At 50.8% G+C, this 23,820-nt stretch overlaps 1 protein-coding gene across 1 annotated transcript; it reads right to left on the reverse strand.

Moving 5' to 3' along the window:
• Nucleotides 1–1,245: 1,245 nt before the first annotated feature.
• On the reverse strand, nt 1,246–14,461 carry GDF10 (growth differentiation factor 10). Its single transcript, XM_003278192.4, has 3 exons — nt 13,695–14,461; nt 4,085–5,010; nt 1,246–2,224 (listed from the first exon to the last, which is right to left on the reverse strand). The coding sequence occupies exons 1-3, from the start codon at nt 14,449–14,451 to the stop codon at nt 2,033–2,035; spliced, it is 1,875 nt and encodes a 624-aa protein (XP_003278240.2). The 5' UTR covers nt 14,452–14,461; the 3' UTR covers nt 1,246–2,032.
• Between the last annotated feature and the right edge of the window lie 9,359 nt (nt 14,462–23,820).

Here is a 23,820-nt window from a genome sequence, read left to right on the forward strand (position 1 = left end):
CCTGACCTCTGTCAGCAGGCAGGGCCATGTGCCCAGCAGGTGGGGGTCCCCACAGCAGCTGTTCACTCATGTGTCCCAGGGCCACTTGGAGCACCTCATGGGAGATGCTGAGCAGAAGCTGCAGGGCTTCACCCTGGCACCCTCGCATCCCCCTCACCTACCAGTTCTGGCTAATCATTCTCCAGTTTCAATGGCTTGGCCTCCAGGAGTTGCCACTCTTCGGATGCTACCTAGGCTCCTGGAATCACTGTGGCTGCCTGGGCAGAAGGCCAGGGAACTGGGACTTTACATCTCCCTTCCCAGGGCGGCCAGAAGCCAAGAGGCCCTGAACACCCAGCTCCCTTGCTTGAGGCCACACTGCCCTGAGGAGTAACTAAGCTCCAAAGCTCCCCACAGAATTGCTCCTAGCCTGCTTTTCTGCTTCACCCCACCCTTGCCCATGTCTCCTGGGAGCACTTCCCCATACATCCCTTGCACAGGAATCCTGGTCTCCAGAGCCCAGCCTAAGGCCCAAGACAGACACCAGGGCTGCTTCTCTCCTTGGACATCCCCTCTTAGAAAACCACCGTAGCTTTGCAGTTTCCTCTAAGACTTGGGGCCATGTCATCTGTAGGTCCCAGCTGATGGGACTGCTATATACACACCTGTCTCAGATTGGACTCAGATTTTCTTTCAGAAATGCTGGTTAAGCAGCTTCAGGCACTCCATCATAAGGCAATGTAAACGAAGGGCATAAGGGAACAGTTTGGGGTGGCTTGGGTGACCCTTCTACACACAAGCAAAGGAGAAGCAGGTGCAGGAGACCATATGGCCCATCCACTTCCTCATGAGTCCTTGGATCTCAGGAGAGACGCCTACTTATGTTGAATCTCTTGCTCCATGAATTACCAAAAGTAAAAGATCTCTGACCAGGCAACCATAGATGTGTCTTTAAACACCCCAGGCACCTCCCAATCAATCAACTTCCCTGAGGCTAGGGGATGAGGAGAAACCCCGAGACCACTGTCCCTGTCTGGGGCCATGTCCATTCTCGACATCCGCCTAGGTTGGGTTTGCAGGAACCAGTAGTGGGGCAGGACCCTGGAAGGCACGGGAAAGTCTGAGTTTCTGGAGGCTGGGACAGACACCAGAGAGTATGGGGATGGCCTAAGGGACTCCAATGACCCTAAAAGAGGCTGAGTCCCCAGCAACCACCAGATGGTGTACTTACAGATGGGGAGCCAGTGAGATTTTGAAATGGGTGACATTCAGTTATTCAAGATACCACTGTACCTTTAATTTATTAGCTTCCCATAAAAACACATAACATACACAATCTACAGTATAGAAAGTATAATTTACAAAAATATAAAATCTTGGTTATTTTTTAGTATTCCCACATGTTACTATATGTGTTATTTCAATATGCATGTTTAAACAACCCACACTCAGCATGACTATCTCTGTGGGGAATGGTGTCAACGCCCTCCTTTTTTGTTGTTTTAAAATAAAATATATATATATTAAGAAAAAGAAACCAATATTGGCTACATGTGCATACCGTATGGATAAAAGCTCTGCAGTGGACTTTGAAACACCCATTTACACCACGATTATCCTGTTTTCCAAAATCACTATGTGGCCCAAAGTGTTCTGAACTGAGCATTTAAACAGAGTTCTTTCCGTGTACAGGGAGCAAGTGCCCTAAGATTTTGCATAGTCTTCTGGCTCAGTTATGAGATGATGATCACATCAGGCCAATGTTGTGGACACGTTTTGTTTTCAAGCCTTCAGAACAGTGGGTATGAATGATGGGCCACTTTCAGGCCAGGGCTAATTCCCAGATTCCTTCAGGGACTCAGGCTGGCATTTAAGGGGCTAGTCACTAGCAATGAAAGACCCCCAAATGATGCACTGGAGGACAGCTCTCTCTGGGCCCCAGTGATGTTGCCCATGAGCTCTGCTCTGTGTCTGCAGCTGCACCACAAGTCCTGCAGAAGGCTCTGAGAGGGCGGCTCTGCTGGGCGTGGCTTCTTTCCACCTTGGAGTGGTCTCACCGGCAGGCACAGGTGTCCACGGACATGTTGGGGTACACCTTCAGAACCACATTCCGATTCTCATCCAGGAAGAGGACCCCAAGGGAGTTCATCTTATCGGGAACACAGCAGGGCTCTGGGATGCCAGGGACGATGCCCACAGCCCTGACAATGCTCTGGATGGTGGCATGGTTGGATGGACGAACGATCTGCAAGGCAGGAAAGGAGTAGGGTTACCTCAGCTCCACCCTCACCCACCCACCCACCCATGCCGTCCTCACAGTCCCAGGCCATACTGCTCTGCTGTTGTTCCCCGGCTGAGGCCACAGAAGAGGCATCCTCCTAGAGGAATGGACGAGATCCCAAGGCGGGGCACACGATTCCTCTAAAGTCAGACATACGCTGAGTTCCGGGCTGAGGTCTCCAAGAGGCCCCAGGCCTTCCTGCCCCTTGGCTTCCCTGAGGCATGCTGTGTCCCCAACACGGCAGGGCCACATGGGGGCGCCTGAGTGTCACACATCCCCGTGGAGCACCAGGAAGCAGGCAGAAGCTGCCCAGAGGGAAAACCCAGCGAGATGCCAGCACAGCCCTGATCTCGCAGTCTGAGGAGGACAGGCATGCTTCCCACGAGGTTGTGCTCTTGTCACTGAAGGGAAGGCCTGACATGTGCGTGGCAGTGTGACAGGCTGGACACTGACATTTCCTAGGGGCTGCTCTCCCTGCATCACCCCCTTTTTTTTGTCAGCTTAGCAATTTTATGGGGTGGGTATTACCTGGACTTTACTGGGAAGACACCGAGGCTTAAAATGACTGAGTAACTTAACGAAGACCCCCAGTTAGAAAGTGACCTGGCTTGGAAAACTGTGCCCACCTCTGACAAGATGAACCAACCGGGTCATCCACTTCAGTGCATCACCAGCCAAACAGAGATTTTTATATGTAGTGCAGTTGAGGAGGAAGCCCTCTTGTGTCAGTGTGGTGGGAGGGGAGCAGGGCAGGGACACCTGCATTTGCAGCGTTCTGGCTGGTGTCCCGGAAGGTGGGGAGGCAGCAAGCCAGGGTGATAAGCTAAGCGCATGGCCAACCAGCTGCAAGCCTTCAGGGTTCCGGGCTTGCATCTGCCTGGGTCTTTGTTAGGCCCTTTTAGCAGCCCCTGTCTCTCTGTCAGGCACCTCCTTCTCTCTTGCACATGCACGGTTTTGAGGAGAAGCCATTTAATTCCCAAACACGTTACTGCTGCCCCATGTCTGGGTCTGGACTTCCCCAGCTGGCTGATTTAAGTTCAAATTGGATTTATGCACTGACTTTCTTTTCTTGGAGGGAAAGGCATGACTGCCCTGGGCAGAGTAACTAAGCAGGAAGAAACTGTGTGCTCAGTGCAGGGGGCTGACATCACAGGCAGCCAGGCTGCTGCAGGGCAGGCTGCAGGGAGAGGGATGGACTCAGCCACAGCCCAGGCTGGAGTGAAGGTGAGAACTGGAAAGCCTTAGGCTGGTGCAACAGACAGAACAGCCCAGTGCTGTGTGTCCCGCAGACCTGTGCACAGTGAAGGCCTATTCCCTGTGGATTCCTGCCCTGAGCTGCAAGGAGGAGGGAGCCTACAGTGGGAGAGCCGCTGAGGCTAGCACTGTGCTGGTCATAGATCGCCACACTCTGGGGTCCAGGCTGGGAACAGAAATGAGAGCCTTCGTCAGGAATGAGCTTCTGGGACCTGCCCTGTGTACAGGAAGCAGCATCTACTCTACCTCTGCAGATAGTTGCTATGTGGGGATGCGTTTCTAAAGACATGGATTCTCCTGCTTTTCAAAAGAATGTTCTCATTTTAAAGTCCCAATTCAACCAAGCCAATACTTCAAAAAACACAGCCAAACTCACACATATGTGAGCGGCAACTACCCTACGGGCTGCCACTGGTGACCTATGTCTACCTATTTCCTGCCTGGAATAGATAGGAGGTACTGTTATTCCCATTTTGCAGATGGCGAAACAGAAGTCCTGTAGACTGAGGAGCTTGACGGTAGCGGCAGAGCTGAGCCTTAGAATCTGACAAAAGGCGGAAGAAATCCTACCTTAGGCATGGGGAACTCACATGCTCCCGCGCAGTAGTAGGCATCGAAAGATTTCGGTGAGATTATCCACTCATTCCAGCCGATGTCTGCGAAGTCCACCTTCAGGTACCTCCGGGAGCACACCCTCGGCTCGTCCCACTGCTTCCTCCGGGCTTTCTGCATCGTCTTCTCGTCGAAGTCCAGCACCTGCGAGGAGGCCATGAACACGTCCTGGACCTTCTTCCTGCGGTCTTTGCGCCCTGGCCGGGGTTTCAGTGCCCGGAAGGGGCTGGGCCACAGCTGGTGCTTGTGGAAGTGCTGCGCGTGGGCGCGTGACGGCCTCTCATCCAGCCCCGGCAGCTCGTTGTCCTGGAGGGGCCCAGTGGCCTGCGTGGCTCGGCGCACGCGGGGGTCTGCTGAGCTGTTGGGGGCTGCCCGGGGGTCGGGGTCTCCGGCAGGGAAGGGGTCGTATCTCTGCAGCGTCACCGCCACGCTGTTGGGCTCCGAGATGGCCAGGTCGTTGGCGTAGACTAGGATGTAGGGCGCATAGGGGCTGGGCCGGGGCATCCCGGGGTCCCTCTCCTCAGAATCCAGCTGGGCAGAGAGAAGCAGCTCGCCATCCCGGCGGGCCGCCTTGACGATGGGGGAGATGTCCTTGGCCTGCCACAGGCCGCGCGTTGGGGGAGCCAGGGCCATGGCCCCGCGGAGTAGCCCCTGTGTGGCCGTGTTCTGCGAGAGGCTGCGGAAAAGCAGGTGCTGGCGTGCGGGCGGGCCCAGGGGCAGCGGGCGGCCTGAAGCGTTCTTGGCCCGCGGCTTGCATAGCACCTCGAGCGCTCGGGGCCACCGAGGTGGCTCTGAGTAGAAGTGGAAAGTGGCCGTAAGGATCATTTCCGAATCTTGCATGGAAGTCAGGTTGAAGAAATACACGGACTTCTGGTCGACCACTTCTGTGAGGGAAGGAGAGACCACACAGGCTGTGAAGTTCTCGCTGGTGCTCCTGAGGGTCTCCCACCCAGGGCTGGAGGAGCAACGCCCACCGATCCACACTTTCAGGACCGTCCTCCTCCCCCGCTTTGCTTCCCTCCTTTCGTGTAATCCTCACATTAAACTGATGAGGGCGCCTTTTGCAATCCTCAGTGCACAGGTGAGGAATTAAGGTTGAGACTATCAATATCCCATAGCAAACAACAACAACAACAAAAAGAAGCAACAGCAAAGAAATAGGAGCAGACAGGGAGGCACTCAGGCCTGCTGGACTCCAAAGCTCCTGTTTGCTCCCCCTGCCCTCTACTGCCTCTGCATGCACAAATGAACAAATGTCACTGACACCTTCATTAAGTGCTCAGGACGGCTTGGGTTGGGTCCAAGCCCTGCATCAAGGCAGCCCCTCCTGTATTTGCACAGCCCTCTATTTATGCAATCAGTTTTTAAATGCAATCATTAAATGCACTTCACATTAAACCCAAACATTCTTCCAAAAGAGATGAAATAAATAAACGCTTATGCTTTTTGAGCACCTCCTAAGGGAAACTGGGATAAAAAGTACAGCCATTTAGGCATCTGCTCTTTGTTCTGCCTGAGGACTTTTAAGATTGTTTTAACAAGAAAAGGGCAGTATCAGGATTACACAAGGCAACTTGACTAAATCTCCAAGGTCCAGGTAAAGACCGGGACGTCTCAATGATTACATCTGCAACTTGGTTCTAGAATGCTCCAGCTCCAGCTTCCCTGAGGCTGCCGGCCACTCCTTCCTATTTGTCTGGTGGCAGCAGGCATTCCTGAGGGCACCAGGGCAGCATAGCCATGTCAGCAGTCCCAGGAAGCTGCCCCAACCTTGGCAGCAGCATGAGTATTGTGTCAGGTTTGAATCGCCTAAACATTTTTATATATCAGTGAGTGTTCTCAAATGGCCAAGTCTGCTCTAGGCTTCTGAGGAGTGGGGAGTCTTTCCTGGTGCCTCCCTAGGATGCTGCACACTAACAGGACACCAGAGAGGCCAGGCCTTCCCACTGCTTCATTTCCTGACAACCAAGTGTCCTTCTTCTGGGGAACGTCTGGAAATGAGCAGAGCTCCCAAGCCTGGGAAGTGTGTGTGGGAGACACTGGGCTCTCTAGGGGCATGGGTCAGGGCCACACCTCTCTGACTCCTGTACCTACAGGATCTGCAGGGATTTTTTTTTTTTAAACAGAAATATTCCACTTTTCTTTGTTTCTGTTGGGAAGAAGGCATAATTCAACTGGGATTGTTCACATACTCTTAAGGGACTATGAGCGGAAAGAAACAGAGAAGCACATCTATGGAGGGCCTGATAAATAAATGCCGGTAAAGGCTCAGGTGACACTGAAGCCATTACCTTATTTAATCCTCACAACAAACCTGCCAGGACAGTGTCGCAGCCCCTCAACATGCTCCACACATAAGCAGCAGCCCAGGGTCTCAATGCACATTTGAACCTGGCTTCCCCAAGCATGTGGCCTTGACTGTATAACAATGACTTCCACATTTTAATCAGCACTCCAGGGGACTCTGGCCATCAGGGAAGTTTGGGAAGTCAGTGGCAGCTGATAGCTCACTCTGGTGGCAGTGGCGGTGTATCTGCAGCATCTGGGGATGAACTATGGATGGGGTGAAAGTTCACCAATAATGTTGCACCCCCCATCCCCAAGCTAGAAAATGCCCTAGGAACCAAGCTCCCAGGACTCAGTGGGGCCAGGCCCTGAACCTTGCTTTCCCCATCTGCCTCACAGGGACAACAGCCTCTATCTCACATAGAGGATTGTCTGGAAGATCACAGAAACAGCCTAGTGAAGTGCCAGGCACAAAGGAGGTTCCCCCAAATGTGCTTTCTGCCACTTGAATCTAAAGGACCAAGGCTGGCAGAGCAAGGTCCTCTCCATCAACTGGGGTACCTTGCATTCACTGATCCAAATATCTGAGCTGTAACCCAGCCAACACAACACATTGTTTTTCTTTGAACTAGTTCAAGTCTCAACTCTTCCATTGTTCTGCTAACAGATTCAGAGTGGGGAGGAACCTTTGAGGTTGTGCAAAATGGTATAAGTCCTACCTCCATGTGGCTTGAATGCCTCCTGCCAGAGGGAGCTCAGTCCTCACTGGGCAGCCTGCTCCAGGAAGACCCTCCCTGCTGGGGACTGCTGGGGACAAGATGGGTCACCCCCAGCCCCAGTGCATGAGGGACCACAGGCTGGTCCTCTCTCTGGATGTGCCTGCATGTACGCAGTGCAGGGGGCTCCAGGCTGTGGCTCAGAGAAGGGACCTCAATCTGAAATCTCTCAGTTTAGCCGAGCCCAGGCCCTAACAGAGAAGCACTGAAGAGAAAGTCATTATTTCCTCTGATGCGTGCTGGTGCCCTGTGATTCATGTCTTTTCTCTCTTCTTTCTTCTCTGCCTTCCTCCCTTCTTTCTTTTCTTCCCCTCTTTCCCCTTTTCTATCCACCCTCTTATCCTTTCTTTCTTCCTCTTCTTCTCTTTGTTTTCCTGATAAAGATTTGCAAAACTCCTACTCTGGGCTAAGCTGGGCTGACCAGGGTCATAACAGAGTTGCCCAGGAGGAGTTCAGCCTAGACGGGAGACAGACTGGTAATGGTAATGACACCCATCTTCAGTGTCTCCTCATGTCACAGTTTTAAAGAGCACTGTCCAAGCGAGGCCCCTGGTGTGCGGGTGCATTCTGTCATAGGTCACCCCCAAGCTCGGAGCCCTCCATTGCCCCAAATAAAACTCAATCCCTTACCAAGGCCTTACTCGATCTGGCTGGCCTACCTCTGCAACTTTATCTCCTATCCCTAGCCCAACCCCACCCCTCTGCCCCCCGTCACACTGGCCTTCTTGTCCTTCTGACATGTGGCTTTATTCTCAGGACTGTGCCTCACGCTTCCTTCCACCTTCATGGTTCCCCATCCAGTACCACTCAACCTCTTCAGGTATCTGCTCAAATGGAACCTCCCACAATGGGTCCCCTGGGCTCCCGTGGCTGGACAACAGCCTCAACACTCTGTCTGCTCCTGCTTCATTGGCCTTCAGAGCACTTCCTGACATCCCGCTGTATACTGATTTATTGCTCTTATCTTCCTAAAACATAAACTCTAACGGGACAGGGACACTGCCAGTTTTATTCACTATTGCACCGCTAGACCTCACCATAAGGCTTAGGTGACAGTTGGAGCTCATAGATGCATGTTGAATGAGATTGTCTGTGCAAATCCTGCCCAAGTGGGGACAAGAGAAAAGTGTGGTCTGTTACTTCAGTTAACACTGGGGGTTCCTGGCATGCTGCCCTACAGTGCAGTAACCACAGCCTTAAGAAGTCAAGAAATCCTCATTCTTTACAAAGATGCAGCTGATGATGCAAATCCAAATGGAGACAGTGGGCAGCCAGGTGTTTAGCCAGACTTCCCCTTGAACCTGAGTGTTCTCATCTGTAAATTGAAAGAAAATTGTTTATTAATTATGACATTCTGAGCTTCAAGTGTATGTGCTTGGTCCTATGCTGAGTGTTCTGCATGCTTGATTCATCATTTTCACCATGAAGAGAGTAGGGAGCGGTCATTCATTCTGTGAACAAAGAGCTGAGGCTTCAGAGAGGGTGTGCAATTTGCCTAAAGTCACACAGCTGGCAAGGGGTGGAGTCGGGGCTTGTACCCAGCTCTGTCTGACCCCAAGCCCATGCCTTTTGCTCCTCCATGTGTTCTGGATATGTTCATGATCTGCTTAAGAGCTAATGGACAAAGATCACGTGCTGTGAACTGCAGCATGTTCTGCAAACAGAGGTCATTATTTTGATATTTTTGAGTTCTGACTCCCTAAGAAGAGAAAGACCAACTTTATTTAGACAAGCTGATCTCAGTGGCTCTTGGGAATTCTCAGAACTGTGACAAGGTCCACTTTGCTGTGCACTCAGCCTCCTTCCTGAGGGCAGTGGGGATGGTACTCAGGGAAGGGACTTCCTCATCCAAAGGTCTGTCCAGCTGGTCAACTCTCAGGCCAAGAGCAGCCCCTTAGATTCTCTGCCCTATATAAAAAGATTCCAAGACAGTTTGGAGATATGTCCCTTCACCCATTGCCCATCAAACAGCTACCAGGGCAATCAGTGAGAAGGCTGGGCTTAGATGCATACACCAACAGAAGCTGGAGGAAGGGGTGGTGGGCCAGACGGTGCTGCAGAGAAGAGCAGGGAACTCACACGGATTTAGTACTTAGTGCCTGTTTCCATGCAGGCTCTAGGGTTGAGGTTCAACTCCTGCTTGCATCCCTTACTAGCTGTGGGGCCTCAGGCAAGTCATGGAACCACTTTGTGCCTCAGTTTCCTCACCCACAAACTGGATAGAGTATTTGCACCTCCAAAAGTTATTGTGAGATCAGCTCTGCAGAGCGCAGTAGCAGCACTGTGGCTGGCACCCAGCGGGGGCTCAGAACAGTTATGGCCTCAGGAACTATTGCCACCCTCAGGGCACCACATCCTTGCTCCCTGACCTCCTGCCCAGTGGGAGGCCTCACTTCTCCTCCAGCCCCTCCAGCAGGAGCCTGAGAACTCTTTTGCCTCTCCCACTCCTGCTTTTAACCAATCTCCAGGCCCTGTTTGCTCTGCTTCCTGTTTCTACACAACCATCCGCAACACAGCATCTTTCCACCCTGCGTTCAGGGCTCCAGACTCAACCACAACAGTGGTCCCAGAACTTTGTTGCCTCTTACGTCGCACTGATGCCTCAAAAGCAAATTGTCTATTAGAAGTGAAAGGTTAAGATCCTTACTATGTAAAGAACCTTTGCATATCAGTAGGAGAAAGGAGGGACTCCCATACAAGGAGGCAGTTTCCACAGGAAAAATTGCAAATGGCCAGCAGGCATGGGGAAAAGTTCAAGATGACCAGTAAAGAAAAAAAATAATTTCGAATGGAAATACCTGCAAGTTTTACCTGCATGATGAAAATATAATCCATAAAAGATGTATCCACATATATCTCACATATATATATCTCACATATATATCTCTCAAATATATCCATATATCCATATATATCTTACATATAAGGGTAAAACAATGGAGATATAGATAGATAGTGGAGGCATAGATAGATAGATATGGCTGGAATGATTCTACCAAAATATCATACTAACAATTCTGGTTATATCTGGCTACGTGATTAGGGATGACTTATGTTCTTTACTGTGATCTTCTATAATTTCCAGGTTTTCCCCATAAGCATGCATTTATTTATAATCTTTCTCTCTCCTTTATCCCTCTTTTCCCCTGCAGTCTCTCCTCTTCCTCCCTCTCTCTCCCTCTCTCCTTTCTCTCTCTCCCCTCTTCTTCTCTCTCTCCCTCCTTCCTTCCTTCTGTCCCTTATGCATGCACATTGTATTTTGCCCCATTGCCTGTGGGGGAACAAATTCATAATACTCATGGCTCTCCATGGCCTGCTTGCAACCTGTTTGTCCGTCTCCATCTCCTGCCTTTCTCTCCTTGCGTTATCATTAAAACCAAACTCCTGGCAGTCTCTGAACACAGTGGACAGCTTCACTTCCGTACCTGGCTAAGCCCCACCTGCCCTTCAAAGTGGCTGGGGCCTGGCCTGCTCTGGGAAGGCTTTCCTGGCCCCACCCAGAGGCCCCGCCCCCTGCCAGGTCAGTGCGCCCTTGGGCTCTCACAGCACCCCTGCCCTCCTTCCTATATGGCACCCCCCAGGCCCGCTGCCCTATTCTGCTGCTTACTTTGATCTGCCCTGCTAGTTTATGAACTTTTCTGGGCATCTTTGTGTTCCCTGAGCTTACAGCATCTGGCACCAAACCAAATGCTTAGGAAATACTTGGGGAACTGAAATCAACTTGAATTTTGGCATTTTTGACAGGTGAATATGTAGTATTATTCTCAATTTAGAGATGAAGAAAACCAACTCAGTATCACATTGGTAGGTGACAAAGTTTACATTTAAACACAGATCATTCAGTGGGAATTAGGGGTGGTCTAACCTTAACCCTTAGGGTCAGGCTCATAGGCTTTCTCCACCGATGCAGATTTAATAAGGAACAAAATGCACTTCAGGGAGCAATGAGGGAGGGAAGGAAGGGGTGGCTGGTATATCAACAGCAAGAGCTAATACACCATTGACACTTACATGTGTCAGGAATGGTGTAAGCACTTGACATATCTCAGTTTCCATTAAAAAAAAATCCTATAAGGAGGGGAGCATTATTAGCTCCATTTTAGAAGTGAAAAAAACTGAGTCATGGATAAGTTCAGTCCCTTGCCCAGATCGCAGAATTGGGAATTGGACCCCACGAGGCCAGCTCACAGCCAGCACTTGGCAGCTGAGCTGCGCTGCCCGGTGGCAGGGGAGGTATAGTTACGTACCGCAGGCTGTGGGGATGGAGGCATTTGTTGTTCAGGAAGAGGTGCTGCCCCACTGAGGCAGCAGAAACCCACCACTGGGGAGCAGGCTGAGACTGGCATATTCTCGGACCACAGCTGAAGCCTCCCACATGGGTGGCATCATCCATGAGAGAAGGGTCCCTGCCCAAACTCATACCTCCTCAGACAGGTCACTGGATCAGGAAGCAGGTGCATCTGAGGGCAGGCAAGGGGCTCGGCATGAAACACTTAGATGAATCAAGGGAGGGGAGGATCAAGCAACCTGCCTGGGCCCCCACTGTACGCAAGGCACAAAACCTACTTAGCCCATTTAATCCTCACTTCTTCACTGTACTACAAGGAAACTGATGCTCAGAGAGGTAAACTAACCTGTGCCACAGCACACATCTGGTAGCTGGTACAGCTGGGATTCACACCCAAATGTGCCTCAGGCTTCCAAAGAAGAGGGATTTGTCAGACACTCCAGACTACCAGAATCCTGATTTCCCAGGCTTATCTGTTTCACCCTACCCCTCCCAGACCCTGGTCGCAGCTCTGAGTCTCAGTTTCCTTATCTTTAAAGAGGGAGTGCTGGATTTGAGACACTGTCTTCAGGTCCTTTTTGAGATTAATATCCTGAACTCCACTGCTACTTGTACTACCCCCTTTCTGTGAAAACAGAATGACACAAGCAGGCATCTCCATGCCTGGCTGCAGCAAGTAGATAGGCTCAGTGGACAGGCTCACCCGTGTTGCAGCAGTGACCCTGCTGGCCTTGCTTCCTCAACTACAAGGCTTCGAGGATTGAGTTAATAGAGAAGCAACGTCAAGTTTAAACCCACAGGAATACACAATACTTAGCACGATTCTCTGTGCTCCCAGGAAATCCCATACATCAACACTTAATCTGGCTGGTGCTGGGCTCTGAGCTTACACCTATGACCTCATTTCATCTTCCCTTCAACTGCACAGGGGAGATATTGGCAAGCCTTGCCCATTTTATCAATGAATACACTCCAGTCCACATAGCTTTAGTGATTTACCCAAGGTCATATTCATGCCAGATGATTCTTAAATGGCTTAATTTAATAATGTTCCTCCAGAAATGGACCCCACATGGTGCAAGAAAGTTATGAGTGAGGATGGAGTTAGATCCAACTGGCCTGCAGCCCAGGGCCACTGACCTGGTGAGTCTGCTAAGTGGAGGAGGAGGGCATGGGGCCTCTTTGTGGCAGGTGCTCCCCAATCCATGGTTATGAGAGGCCACAGATGTTACCTTGAGTCACACAGCCAGTGACAGATCTGACCCCAGGCTGTCTAGCTCCACAGTTAGGCTTGTTTCCCTCTCCCTCAGGAGGGGAGCCTGTAGACTGCAGATTTTTCTCCTATTGAATGGCCTCATCTTCTACAGAGCTGCAGGAGACCCCCATCCACATTTTCTGGAACATTATTCTGCAACCAGGAGTAATCGCCATGACCACCAGGGTCTTCTCACCACCCCTGCGGCCCTGGCTGCACCTCCTCTCTACCCAGGGCCTGCAAAGGTGGGCAGGCTGCTGAGGCAGGAGCCTGGAAGCGCTCTCAGAGCAGGGCAGCATGGGCCTCTGCAAGTGCCCTCTGCCCAGCTCCATTCAAGGGGCTGAGGAAGTGGAAAGGTGGGACAGAGGCCGGAGACAGGCAGAGTGTTCCCACTGCCTAAGCCCCTGGGCCTTTCCTTAAACCCCTGTGGTCTGAATGCTTCATGCCAGTCCGTGGAAGTCCTCAATCCCGGGCAGCCAAGGCCCTTCTCAGTCTACTCTGCTTCCCTGGACACAGGAACCACAGCTGCCACCAGCTAGCGGCTCCTGCTTCCTGACAGGGCCCAGTGCCTGGAACTTCTGTCAGGGCTGCCTATGTTCACCGGCTGTGCCCTCATTTGTAAAGTGCCCACATAATTGCCCCTATGACAGGGATACTCCCCTGGCCCATGTTCCCTCTTCCACTCTTTGTGCTTAGAGCCTTGTGTATGGGGTAGTCTGTGTATGTCCAACAATGTGGGAGCACCCCAGGGGCAGGACCTCTGTGCCACCCGCTGCCACTCTTGGTGCCCCACTGGAGGTTCAGGGCCTGGCATGGAGAGATCAGTGAATCATTAGTGAAAGAATGAATGAACCACCCACCCGTTGGCTAGAAGAGGAAAAGTAGAGGTGCACGGGTGGGGAGACAGAAAAGTGAAGAAGGTGGAGAATGAGGAGAAGGGGTCCTGGGGCACCCTCTACTTACCCAGCCTGGCCCTGAAGCTGCGGACCGTGTTGCCCCCTCCCGGCCTAGCGCCCTGCCGGCTGTACTTCTCATAGAGCCTGTGCATGTGGACAGCGACCATGTCCTGGGCGCCGGGGCTCAACGTGGCGGCCGCGTCCCCAGGGGGCCGCTGGGGATCCCTGTCCCCCTGCAGGACGTCGGCGGCCGAAGGCAGTGCGGACCAAGCGGGGGCCCTGTGGCTGCCGGCCACGTCCTGGAGCAACAGCAGAAACAACGGCAGCAGCAGCAGCAGCTGGGGCCCGGATCCCGGGCTGGTCCGAGCAGGGACACGAGCCATGGTGTGGTGAGGGCGGCAAAGGGCCGAAGTCCAGAAGGAGGAAGGCGAGCGCTGGCGCACCAGAGGCTGCGGACTGACCTCGCGGCAGCAGGGCGCGCGGGGAGAGCCCGGGCAGCAGGGCGCTGGATACTGGGGTCCGCGCGGGGCGAGGAGCTTAGCGGAGCAGGCACTCGGGCGCGCGGTCCGTGGGTACCGGCGGCCGAGCCCCCGGCCAGCGGTCACAGCTGTCCGGAGTAGCGCAGAGCCGAACCGAGCCCGAGTCGGCGCGCTGCCTTGGCGGACTCGCGCCGCGAAAGTTTGCAGCCCACGGCGCGCCCGGCACGGCGGGTTCGAGGGGCGGGGCGGGGCGGGGCGGCCGGCGGCGCCCTGGAGGGGACCCGGCTGCGCGCCCCGGACCTCTGGGGCTGCAGTTGACAGGGTCGTCCCCTGCCCGGCTGCCATGTGCGTGCGCCCGCGTTTGGCAGCGTGCGCGCGCCGGAATGTGCGCCCGCGAATGTGGGGGGCGTGGGCGTGGGCGAGCGCGCTCCCCGCTCCCCCGCCGAGAGCCCGAGACCCAGCTCCGCAGCCGGCTCCTGTGTGTCGGCGCCGCAGCCTGGCCTGGCTGCGAGGGGGGCTGGGCGGCAGTTGGAGGGGGGCCTGCCTGCTGGGTTGCCCCTGCAATGGCATGCGATGGCTATGTGATTGCAAGATGACAGCTCCCCTGTGAGGACCAGAGAGGGGATACGTGTGAGGCCAGTTGCCTCGGAGTCAGCGTATGTCCAAAATGTGAGGGTGTGGGTAACAGAGATCCTCTCTGGGCTGACTCCATAAAGAAAAGCCCTCATCCCAAAGCTCATGCCACCCAAGGGAACTGGAACAAGATCGTGATTAAAATTCAGAATTAGCTGATTAACCAGCCCTTTATTTGGCAAGAGTAATTCCAGTTGTTGAAGAAACACATCAAAGGTCCTTATTAATCTTTGGACATGTAGCCTTCAGGATTGCAGGAGTAAGACATGCTTTCAATTTGCCTTTAAAAACATTTTCAAAGCATCAGAGCAGGAGGAGAGAAAGCAGTGGCTTTCCTAAGAAGGGTTCCCAGTGAAGTGAGGGTGTAGTGAGTCCCTGGCCCACTCCCCTCCAGCTTAACCCTGGGGCAGAAGGTCCTGATCTTTGTCTTGCCTTTAGTAGGATTTCTTCTCCATTGATAGAATTCAAGGGCTCCTATGAACTTGATGGGGAAAAAAATACATCTTTATTTTCATTAACTCTAACTGAAACTTGGCATTAACTAATGTTATAAATGCAAGCAACCAGCCACGGTGGTATTAGTGACTTTGTCACCAATAGGCACCATCCACAGATATTTTCATATCACGTGGGAGTGGTTGCAGATTCGTCAAAGTATCATGTTTGCTCATTACGACTTCAGTTAGGCCTACTGCTAGTTAGTTAGCAAAAAGGAACATAGTTACTATGTTGCAAAATTGTTTTTAAATATTTATGATAACTATATTCTAATGTAATTGTCTTCCTTTGTAACTCTGCATATTTTATTTTATGCATTTAAAAACATTCTTTTAAGAAGGGGTCCAGTGGTTTCCCTAGACTTAGAAAGGGGCCCGAGACCCACCTAAAAAGTTTAAGGACCCTTGAGAGGGAAAGAAAGGACCACGTCAAGCCTATGTTCTTCCAGAAAGCTCCCAGATACAGTCTATGCTACATTTCAAAGGACTATTTGCAAACCTGTGAACAGACTGTTCCCTTTACTTGGTAACTTTGGGCTCTGTGAGCCAAAATAGTTACTTTTCTTGGAGGGCTCACAATGCAATAATTGAAAAATTGCTGGAAAAGACTTCTGTTGGTGTGTAAAACATGACCCATTTGTAATTTTTTAAAATCTTGCAGTGTCAAATTAGAGGCCATCCTATTAAGAGCTTCTGAACCTCAGACTTGCAGCTTTTGGAAAACCAGAGAAAAGCATTTTATTTGTTTTGAAAATTAGATCACAGTGTGTTCAACTTCCCATCAGGATAGCTCCCATTTGTTCTGAACCAGTTTTCAAAAATGCTTTGCCTAGAGGTGAGATGATCGGGTCTCAGCCTGGGACTTAGTGAATCTCTCCTTATAAATGATCCAGACCATCTTTCAGTGGTCCCTTCCCCCACTCCCACCTCCACTTCCCTCCTTCTCCATGTGCCCCTCACTTCCCCTCTGTCCCCCTCTCCCCTTCCCCCCGAGAATGCCTCTGACCTGCACCGGCTGGGGGTAACCTCTGCTCATGGGTAGTTTTGTCTCTGTTGGGGCCATACACAATCGAGGCCTGTGAAAAGGAGGGTGAGTCCGCAGGAGGCCCGCACAAGCTGGGCTATTCGGAATCCGTGTCCATTAAAGCTTTCTGGCTCTCCTTAACTCATTCCCGCTCCATTCAAGCCAGCCTGAGGGTCAGGCTTTAGCCAGCACTAAAACCTGTAGGGTACAGATTCTCTGACATTGTTGGGAAAGAATTAAGGCATCAGCCCGGGACGGCTAATATTTCTTGCCTCATTTTATTGCTGAACAGCGGGACCGTAAAGTCTTGAACACGAGCACTGTGGCCCCCTTTCATGTAGCCGAGATGATGGGATAAAAATGTGTTTGGTGAAGCAATTCAGATTACCACTGGGTCACATCCTCGCTGGCTCTCAGCACGGCCCTTGAAACAGCATCACTATGACAAGAAACAATCTCTGTGCAATTTCAGCTCATGCAGAACAGTTTTTCTAGTGTGGAAATGAGGCTAATTGTGGAGCTTGCCCACGAGAATGTTTTGTTTTTAATAGCTCAGGCCGCAGCTCAAAATAAGAGTTGAGATGGCAGATTGTGGAGACAAGTCCTTAGATCTGTGATTTCTGACAGCTTCCTACAAAATTATCGTGGTTCTGGGAGTTCCGTGCACTGCAATTACCAGGGGTGCTGAGGTCTTGAACTTGCCGATTGGAGTGAACAGTGTTCCCTCCAGACAGGTGAGAAGTAGTTTGGGGGCCCTCAGTCCTCTAGGCCTCCTTGCTGTGCATTCTCGGAGAGCAGGGTTTTCTTCAGCTCAGAAAGTCATGAGCAAGGAGTGAAGAGACTCCATAGTTAAGAAGCTCTGCACCCAAGTAAGGAAGTAAAACAAACCCTGGGTAGTTTTGAAAAGCAAGCTCATTTGGTTTCGTCAAGAACCTCTCCCCAAATAAATGTTCCCAAGCGATTGTTTCATGATATTGTCCAGTTAATTTGTAGCAGAGCTAGTGTGTGATTTTAACTAGCTCTGTAACCCTGGGGCAGCCCCATTGCCTCTCTGGAATCCTGGGAGCCTCTTCTTTAAGTGAGAAGTCTGGCCTCCAGGCTCTGCTGTAGCTCCTGTACTCTCTCCCTGGTTCTGTGGCCCCATATCAACATGTTCTTGGAAGTGAGGGGGTTCCCGTGACCCTGTGGAATCAATTGGGACTAGATTCATGTCCCTATTTTCACGGCTACTTAGCTGTGTGATGTTAAGCAAGTTACTTGCCTTCTCTGGACCTCAGTTTTTTCTACCCTGAGATGGGGACAAGAGCAGGATAGTATGAGGATTCTTGGCCAGATTTTAAAGTGACATGATACTAACTAAATTGCATTGATCATTCCAATTGATCTTTTTGTTTATTGTGTGTTTGAAAGAAGTTGTAGTACATTTAAAGTGGACCCAGACTGGCAGATTTGGTGAGAGGTTCAAGCCTGGCTGTTCCTTACTCTGCAGAGAAAATTCGTTTCTTAGTGCACAGTGCCAACCACTAAAAAAAAAAAGGAAAGAGAAAGGGAATGTTTTCTTGATGAGGAAGTCGTAGACCTCTACCAAGGAGCTGTTATGCTGTTATTGTCTGTGTCTGCGGGTTCTTGTCCAAAGACTGGGAGGATGATTCACAGCTCTTCATCTAGATTTTCAAAGCTCCTGGCCCTTAAGGACAAAAGAAATGCAAGTGAGTCCCTGTTCCCCTTGGGGCATGAGCTGTGGGGCGCTAGAGACAGGAACCCCAGGGCCTCCCCAGGCCGCGGGGCCAGAGCGTAATAAATCTGTGAAATAACAAGCACAAAGGACTTTATAATCAATGACAGATTTTATTTTTGCTCTGGCAAAATCCATCCGTGGAGTTAACATTTTATAGGGAAATAACTACCCACTTTGTGACTCCTCCTCAGCCCGTATTCTCTTTCTTAAAGTTGGGAAAAGCTCAGAAAAATCAAAGTCGGCTCCTCTGAGAACCGTGGCAAGCGAAAGCATGACTTCCCCTGGGCGGGGACCCAACTCTCCCGTTACTTCCTAGGGTGGTGGGGGCCATTCATTTCTGTTTTGCTAAAATACCCGTGACATGTGAATAAACTAGGATTACAGAACATTGTCTCGGTCAGTAATCTGAGCTGGCATGGGCTCTGGTTTGATGAAATATGGTGCTCTCTGAGCAAACATGGGAATTGGTATTACTTCTCGTTAAAGCTGAACAGTGGGGCTATTTAGAACTGACGCATGAATGCAGCACTGTGGGGAGTGACAATTTGAAGGGAACTGATTTGGGGGAGGAGGGCAGTGGTGTGTGTGTGTGTGTGTGTGTGTGTGTGTGAGAGAGAGAGAGAGAGAGAGACAGAGAGTTGGCCGGAGCCAGCCAGTTAAGAGGAGTCTATGGGAGAGGCGGCCAAGGGGACACTTTGAAAATTATGACCCCTTTGTGACTTCACAGTCTCCTTATCACCCCCAGATAATCTTGCTCAAAACCTTTGACTACTCTTCTTCACAGGATGGATAAAGCCTTCTCTCCTTGTCCTGGCATTTAAGCCCTAACCATCTGGCCTCTCTGTCCTGGTGGAGTGTTTCTCCAGCCTCTCTTCCTATGCATCCTCTGCTGTCCCAGAATTTAGAGCAGCTTCATTCCTTGAGTTCTCATCCCAGGCCCCTCCCCATGGCTTTAAGGTGGCTGTAGCTAATTCCCCTGTTGCCAGCACCCAGACATTCATGGCCTCAGTTGCCAGGACTTCTGTCTGCTGAGGGCTCACAGTGGAGCCCTTCCTCAGGAAGGCCGACAGGAGTGGCCTCACTCAAGTTATCTGACACTCCGGGGACAGCCAAAGCCAGTAACTAGGTGCAGGGGCCTGGAAAGCACTGTAGGGCCACCTGGCTCAGAGGCTGTCTATACCACTGTGTCATTTAGCTTCTCCCTCTGGTTATCGTAGTCCCTCAGCTCCCTTATTGGTGTGGTCCCCCTAGCACTCTCCCATACACTTCTGCCCTCAAATTTCGATCTCAGAGTCCCTACCCTGAGATATCCAACCTGAGATAGTTCATGCCAGGAGTGATCTAAGGAAGTGGGCTCTAAGGTGGCATCTGAGACCCTCATCATCTGACATTCAGTGGCAATGAGGACTCTGTGGCTGCTGTAACTTGAGTCCCCACAGCCTGATGCTGTGGTGGTGAGTTGGAGGGGTCACCTTCTTAGGGGTTAGAGAGGTTCAGGGGAAGGAATAATTCTGAAGACAGTGGGATTGTCAAATGCCGTGGATGCATTAGAAATAGACAATAAAAGATTGAGAGGGATGAAACACTAATTGAAGGCAGAGTGTGAGAATTGGAGGATCGTGGCACCATATAAAGAAACCCTCAGTTCTTACAGCCAGTCCTGCTGTGGACCGGGCCCAGGACTTACATATTAAGATAGCAGAGCTCCAGAAATGGTTTGATTCTTAACCCCAGCACTTCTGTTATGCCAAAGTCAGGCCCTTCTTAATACCAGCACTTCTGTTATGCCAAAGTCAGGGGTGGGGCCCTGAGACTTGGAGTGGGGGCATCTTGGTGGAGGTACTCAAGAGTCTTAAAACCTTTCACTTCTTTGAACACTCTGGACCTGGGGAGGTGGGCTTTGCCCACCCTGCTTGAAGATGATAAAGATGTAGCGTGCACCCCTCTCATAATCTACCCTTACCTGTCCCCTGGCTGCCAGATGAAACCTGGGCTTATGTCATCACCTCGCCCAGCCAGGGAAGTCCCGGTGAGAAGTGAGGCCAGTTGGACTTCCTGGGTCAAGGGGGAACTTGGGGAACTTTCCTGTCTTACAAAAGGATTGTAAAACGCACCAATCAGGAGCTTTCCTGTCTTACAAGAGGTTTGTAAAATGCACCAATCAGTGCTCTGTAAAATGCACTAATCAGCACTCTGTAAAACACACCAATCAGCAGGATCCTAAGAGTAGCCAGTCACAGGGAGGATTGAAAAAAGGGCATTCTGGTAGGACAGAAATGGAACATGGGAGGGGACCAGTAAGGGAATAAAAGCTGGGCACCCCAGCCAGCAGCAGCACTCGGGTCCTCTTCCATGCTGTGGAAGTTTTGTCCTTTTGCTCTTCACCATAAACCTTGCTACTACTCACTCTTTGGGTCCATGCCATGTTTAAGAGCTGTAACGCTCACTGTGAAGGTCCGAGGCTTCATTCCTGAAGTCAGCCAGACCAGAAACCCACCGGCTGGAACCAACTGCGGACACACTGGCCCCACCAAGGGGAAGAATACGGTAGACTGGAGGATCTGCAGAGTTAGCATGTATAAGCAGGACCTGAGGGAGTATGATTGGGATGGGTCCCAAGGGTGCTGAATCAAGAGGGACTGGATATGGAAGTGGATAAGGGAGAGTTTGTCAATCTAGGAGCACGGTCCCATGATGCTGGTTTTCCACCATGGCAAGGGCCCTAGGGTATGGGGCTGATATGCTTATGGGTTGGCTGTTGGACACTTGGAAAAAGCAATGGCCTGCACTAAGTGATGTGTCAACGCTGAAATAGCTGTGGTAAGTGATAGAAGAATGGACTAAAGGCTCAGAGAGCAGACATGCTGGATTAGAAGTGGTACACAGGCTGGAAGGCCACCAGCCTATATGTTCCATGGAAGGACTCAGAGGACTCTCCATTTACCAAAGTGACAAGGAATCTACTGGTGAGAGGGATACCAGCAACATGCAAAGCTGAGGGATGGCTTCTATCTGTAGGCTGGGGCTGAGGGTAGAGGATATTGTTACTGATCTGGGCTCCTTAGCAGAAACGAGGGTGAAAGGATCCCAAAATAATGGAGTATTTTGCTGTCCAAATCAAAGTAGATGCAATTATCAAAATGAGAGGTGCAGTCAGATTTCAGCCAGGGTTCCCAACTCATGGGGATCTATGAAGATGTTTAATCAAACCTGCAGTTGCTGGGGGTAATATTGATGGGCAGCCCACAAGAGCACCATTCAATTTGTACAAACTAAGACAAATCAAGGATGGATAAATGAGGCTGAGGGCAACCACTCCAAAAACGGTCACATTTCTTTGATGGGCTTGAGCCAGTTTCTATACCTGAACACTTTGAGTGAGGGGGAGGCTGGGACCTCAGGAGGAAGGTGCCTGCAACACCACAGCAAGAATAGATGGTGGTGATTTCCAATCCTTCCCCAAAGGGACCTATCACCATTTACTCAGGCAACCACTGAACCTGAGGGAAGAGAAACATCCAGACACTTCAAGAATAAATGGACACATGGTCCAGGTTGATATTGATACGAAGGACCCAAGGCCTCATTATAACTCCCCTGCTAGAGTGGATTTTGTGGAAACCAGATGATCAATGAATCCTGGTGCAGCCCGGCTTGCTGGGCTTGTGGACTCATCCACAGCGGTTTCCCTACACCTCAAATATAGAATTGCAACAAACATCCTTGGTAGCTGCTAGAACTTTGCATTGGTTCCTTGGCTTACAGGGCAAGAGTTAGAGGAGTGGGGAAGGCAAGTTGAAACTTGTGGGGTAAGAGTTACCATAGTAGAGAAGTCCAAGGAGAAGTGTCTGAAACCATTCCCTCATCCCTGTCCTGGCCAGATTAATGAATCAAAATCAGTGTCGTGTCCCAAGGGAAATGGTAGCGATTAGTGCCATCCTTAAAAACCTAAAGGATGCAGCTGTTATGCTTACATGCTGTCCTCATTTAATTCACCAGTATGGCCCCTACAGAAAACCAGATGTATGTTAGAGAATGACAGTGATGACTGGAAATTCACCAAGCGATGTGTGAGTAGCCCTTACCGCAGCATCTGCGCCAGATGTGGGATCTTGGCAGAGCAGATTGACATGGCCTCAGGAATCTGGTATGCCGCCTCTGACCTGGTGGATGTATTCTTTTTCATCCCATTCAAGAACACAGAAGCAGTTTTCATTCCCATGGGGCAGGTCCCAGTATGCATTTACTAATATGTGTATTTCTTGTCTTAGGGCCATGTTAACTGTACCACCTCTGTCATGAGGGATCAAATGGATATGGGTCATTTGGATATTCCACTGAGCATAACATTGGTCCTCTGTATTAATGACATTGTGTTAACCAGAATGAATAAGTAAGAAGTGGAATCAGTAATCAGTAAGAATACTTTAGAAACCTTGGTAAGATGCCTGTGCTCCAGAGGGTGGGAGATGAACCCTATGATGATTCTGGGGTCTGCCTCATCACTGAGACTATGAGGTGGTGTGTTAGTCCATCTGTGTTGCTATAAGGAATACCTGAGACTGGGTAATTTATAAAGAAAAGAGGTTTATTTGGCTCATGGTTCTTCAGGCTGTACAGGAAGCATGGCCCCAGCATCTGCTCCTGGTGAGGGCCTCAGGGAGCTTCCACTCATGGTGGAAGGCGAAGGGAGAGCAGGCATCACATGGCGAGAGGGGGTGCATGAAAGAGAGGGGGAGGAGGTGCCAGATTCTTTTAAACAATGAGATCTCATGTGAACCCATAGAGTGAGGACAAACTCATTATTGCGAGGACAGCACCAAGCTATTCATGAGAGATCTGCCCCCATGACCCAAACGCCTCCCACTAGGCCCACCTCCAACATTGGAGGTCACATTTCAACGTGAGATTTGGAGGAGACAAAACATCCAAACATATCAGGTAATGAGTGGCCTGAGCAACTCGGAACATTCCCTCCAAAGTAGAAAACACATTGTATCTTGCACTTCCCATCTCTAAGATAAACAATTCCTCGTAGACTTTTTTGGGCTCTGGAGATGACAAGTTCCATCCTTGTGAATGCTACTCTGACCCAGAGGGACACAGAAGGATGCCAGCTGTGAGTGGACCCAGAGCAGGAAAGAACTCTGCAACCTGTCCAGGCTGTGAGCAAGCAGCTCAGCTGCTTGGATCATAGGAGCTGTCAGACCTGTAGTATTACAGGTATCTGTGGAAGACAGACATCATGTGGGATTTGTGGCAAGGTTCAATAGGAGCAAGTCTAAGCCATCTGCAGCAGAGAATTATATGCCCTTTGAAAAGCACCTCCTGATACTGGGCTTCATTAGAGATGAAGAGCTTAATCATGTGCCATCAGGTGATCATGCAGCCAGAACTGCCTGTCATGAACTGTGTTCTCGTAGATCCACCACGTCTACATGGTCCATAAGCTTGGGTGGGCCCAGCACTAACTCATCAAAGATGGAAGTGGTCCATCTGGGATGCACATGAGCAGTGTCAGTGGGTGCAGTGAGGCTGCACTAGTAGGTGGCTCATACCTCCATGCCATCTACCACTGTGCACCTGTGCTTCTCTTTCATTTCCTACCTGTGACCACATGGGGGTCCCTTATGATAAGGTGATGGAGAAGGAAAATGTATGAGCTTGGTGCAGGGAGTGGTAGACTTGGTATATGGGTATAAAGTAAAAATGGACTTTTGTTGCACTGTATCCTAACTCAGCGATGACCCTGAAAGATAGCAGCAATGAAGGGAAATCCTCCTTATGGGCAGAGCTGTGGGGGTACAGTTGGTCATCCACCT

Source organism: Nomascus leucogenys, chromosome 18 (assembly GCF_006542625.1).
Source record: "Nomascus leucogenys isolate Asia chromosome 18, Asia_NLE_v1, whole genome shotgun sequence".
Classification (NCBI taxonomy): Eukaryota; Metazoa; Chordata; class Mammalia; order Primates; family Hylobatidae; genus Nomascus; species Nomascus leucogenys.

What these genes read in the sequence shown, in the direction of transcription:
- GDF10 (XM_003278192.4), bottom strand. Translation starts at nt 14,451, where the DNA reads ATGGCAGCCGGGCAGGGGACGACCCTGTCAACTGCAGCCCCAGAGGTC. An exon ending in CAGCTTCAGGGCCAGGCTGG is followed by an intron (nt 5,011 to 13,694) that starts GTAAGTAGAGGG and finishes CTTCCCTCACAG; the next exon opens with AAGTGGTCGACCAGAAGTCC. An exon ending in GTGAGTTCCCCATGCCTAAG is followed by an intron (nt 2,225 to 4,084) that starts GTAGGATTTCTT and finishes CCTGCCTTGCAG; the next exon opens with ATCGTTCGTCCATCCAACCA.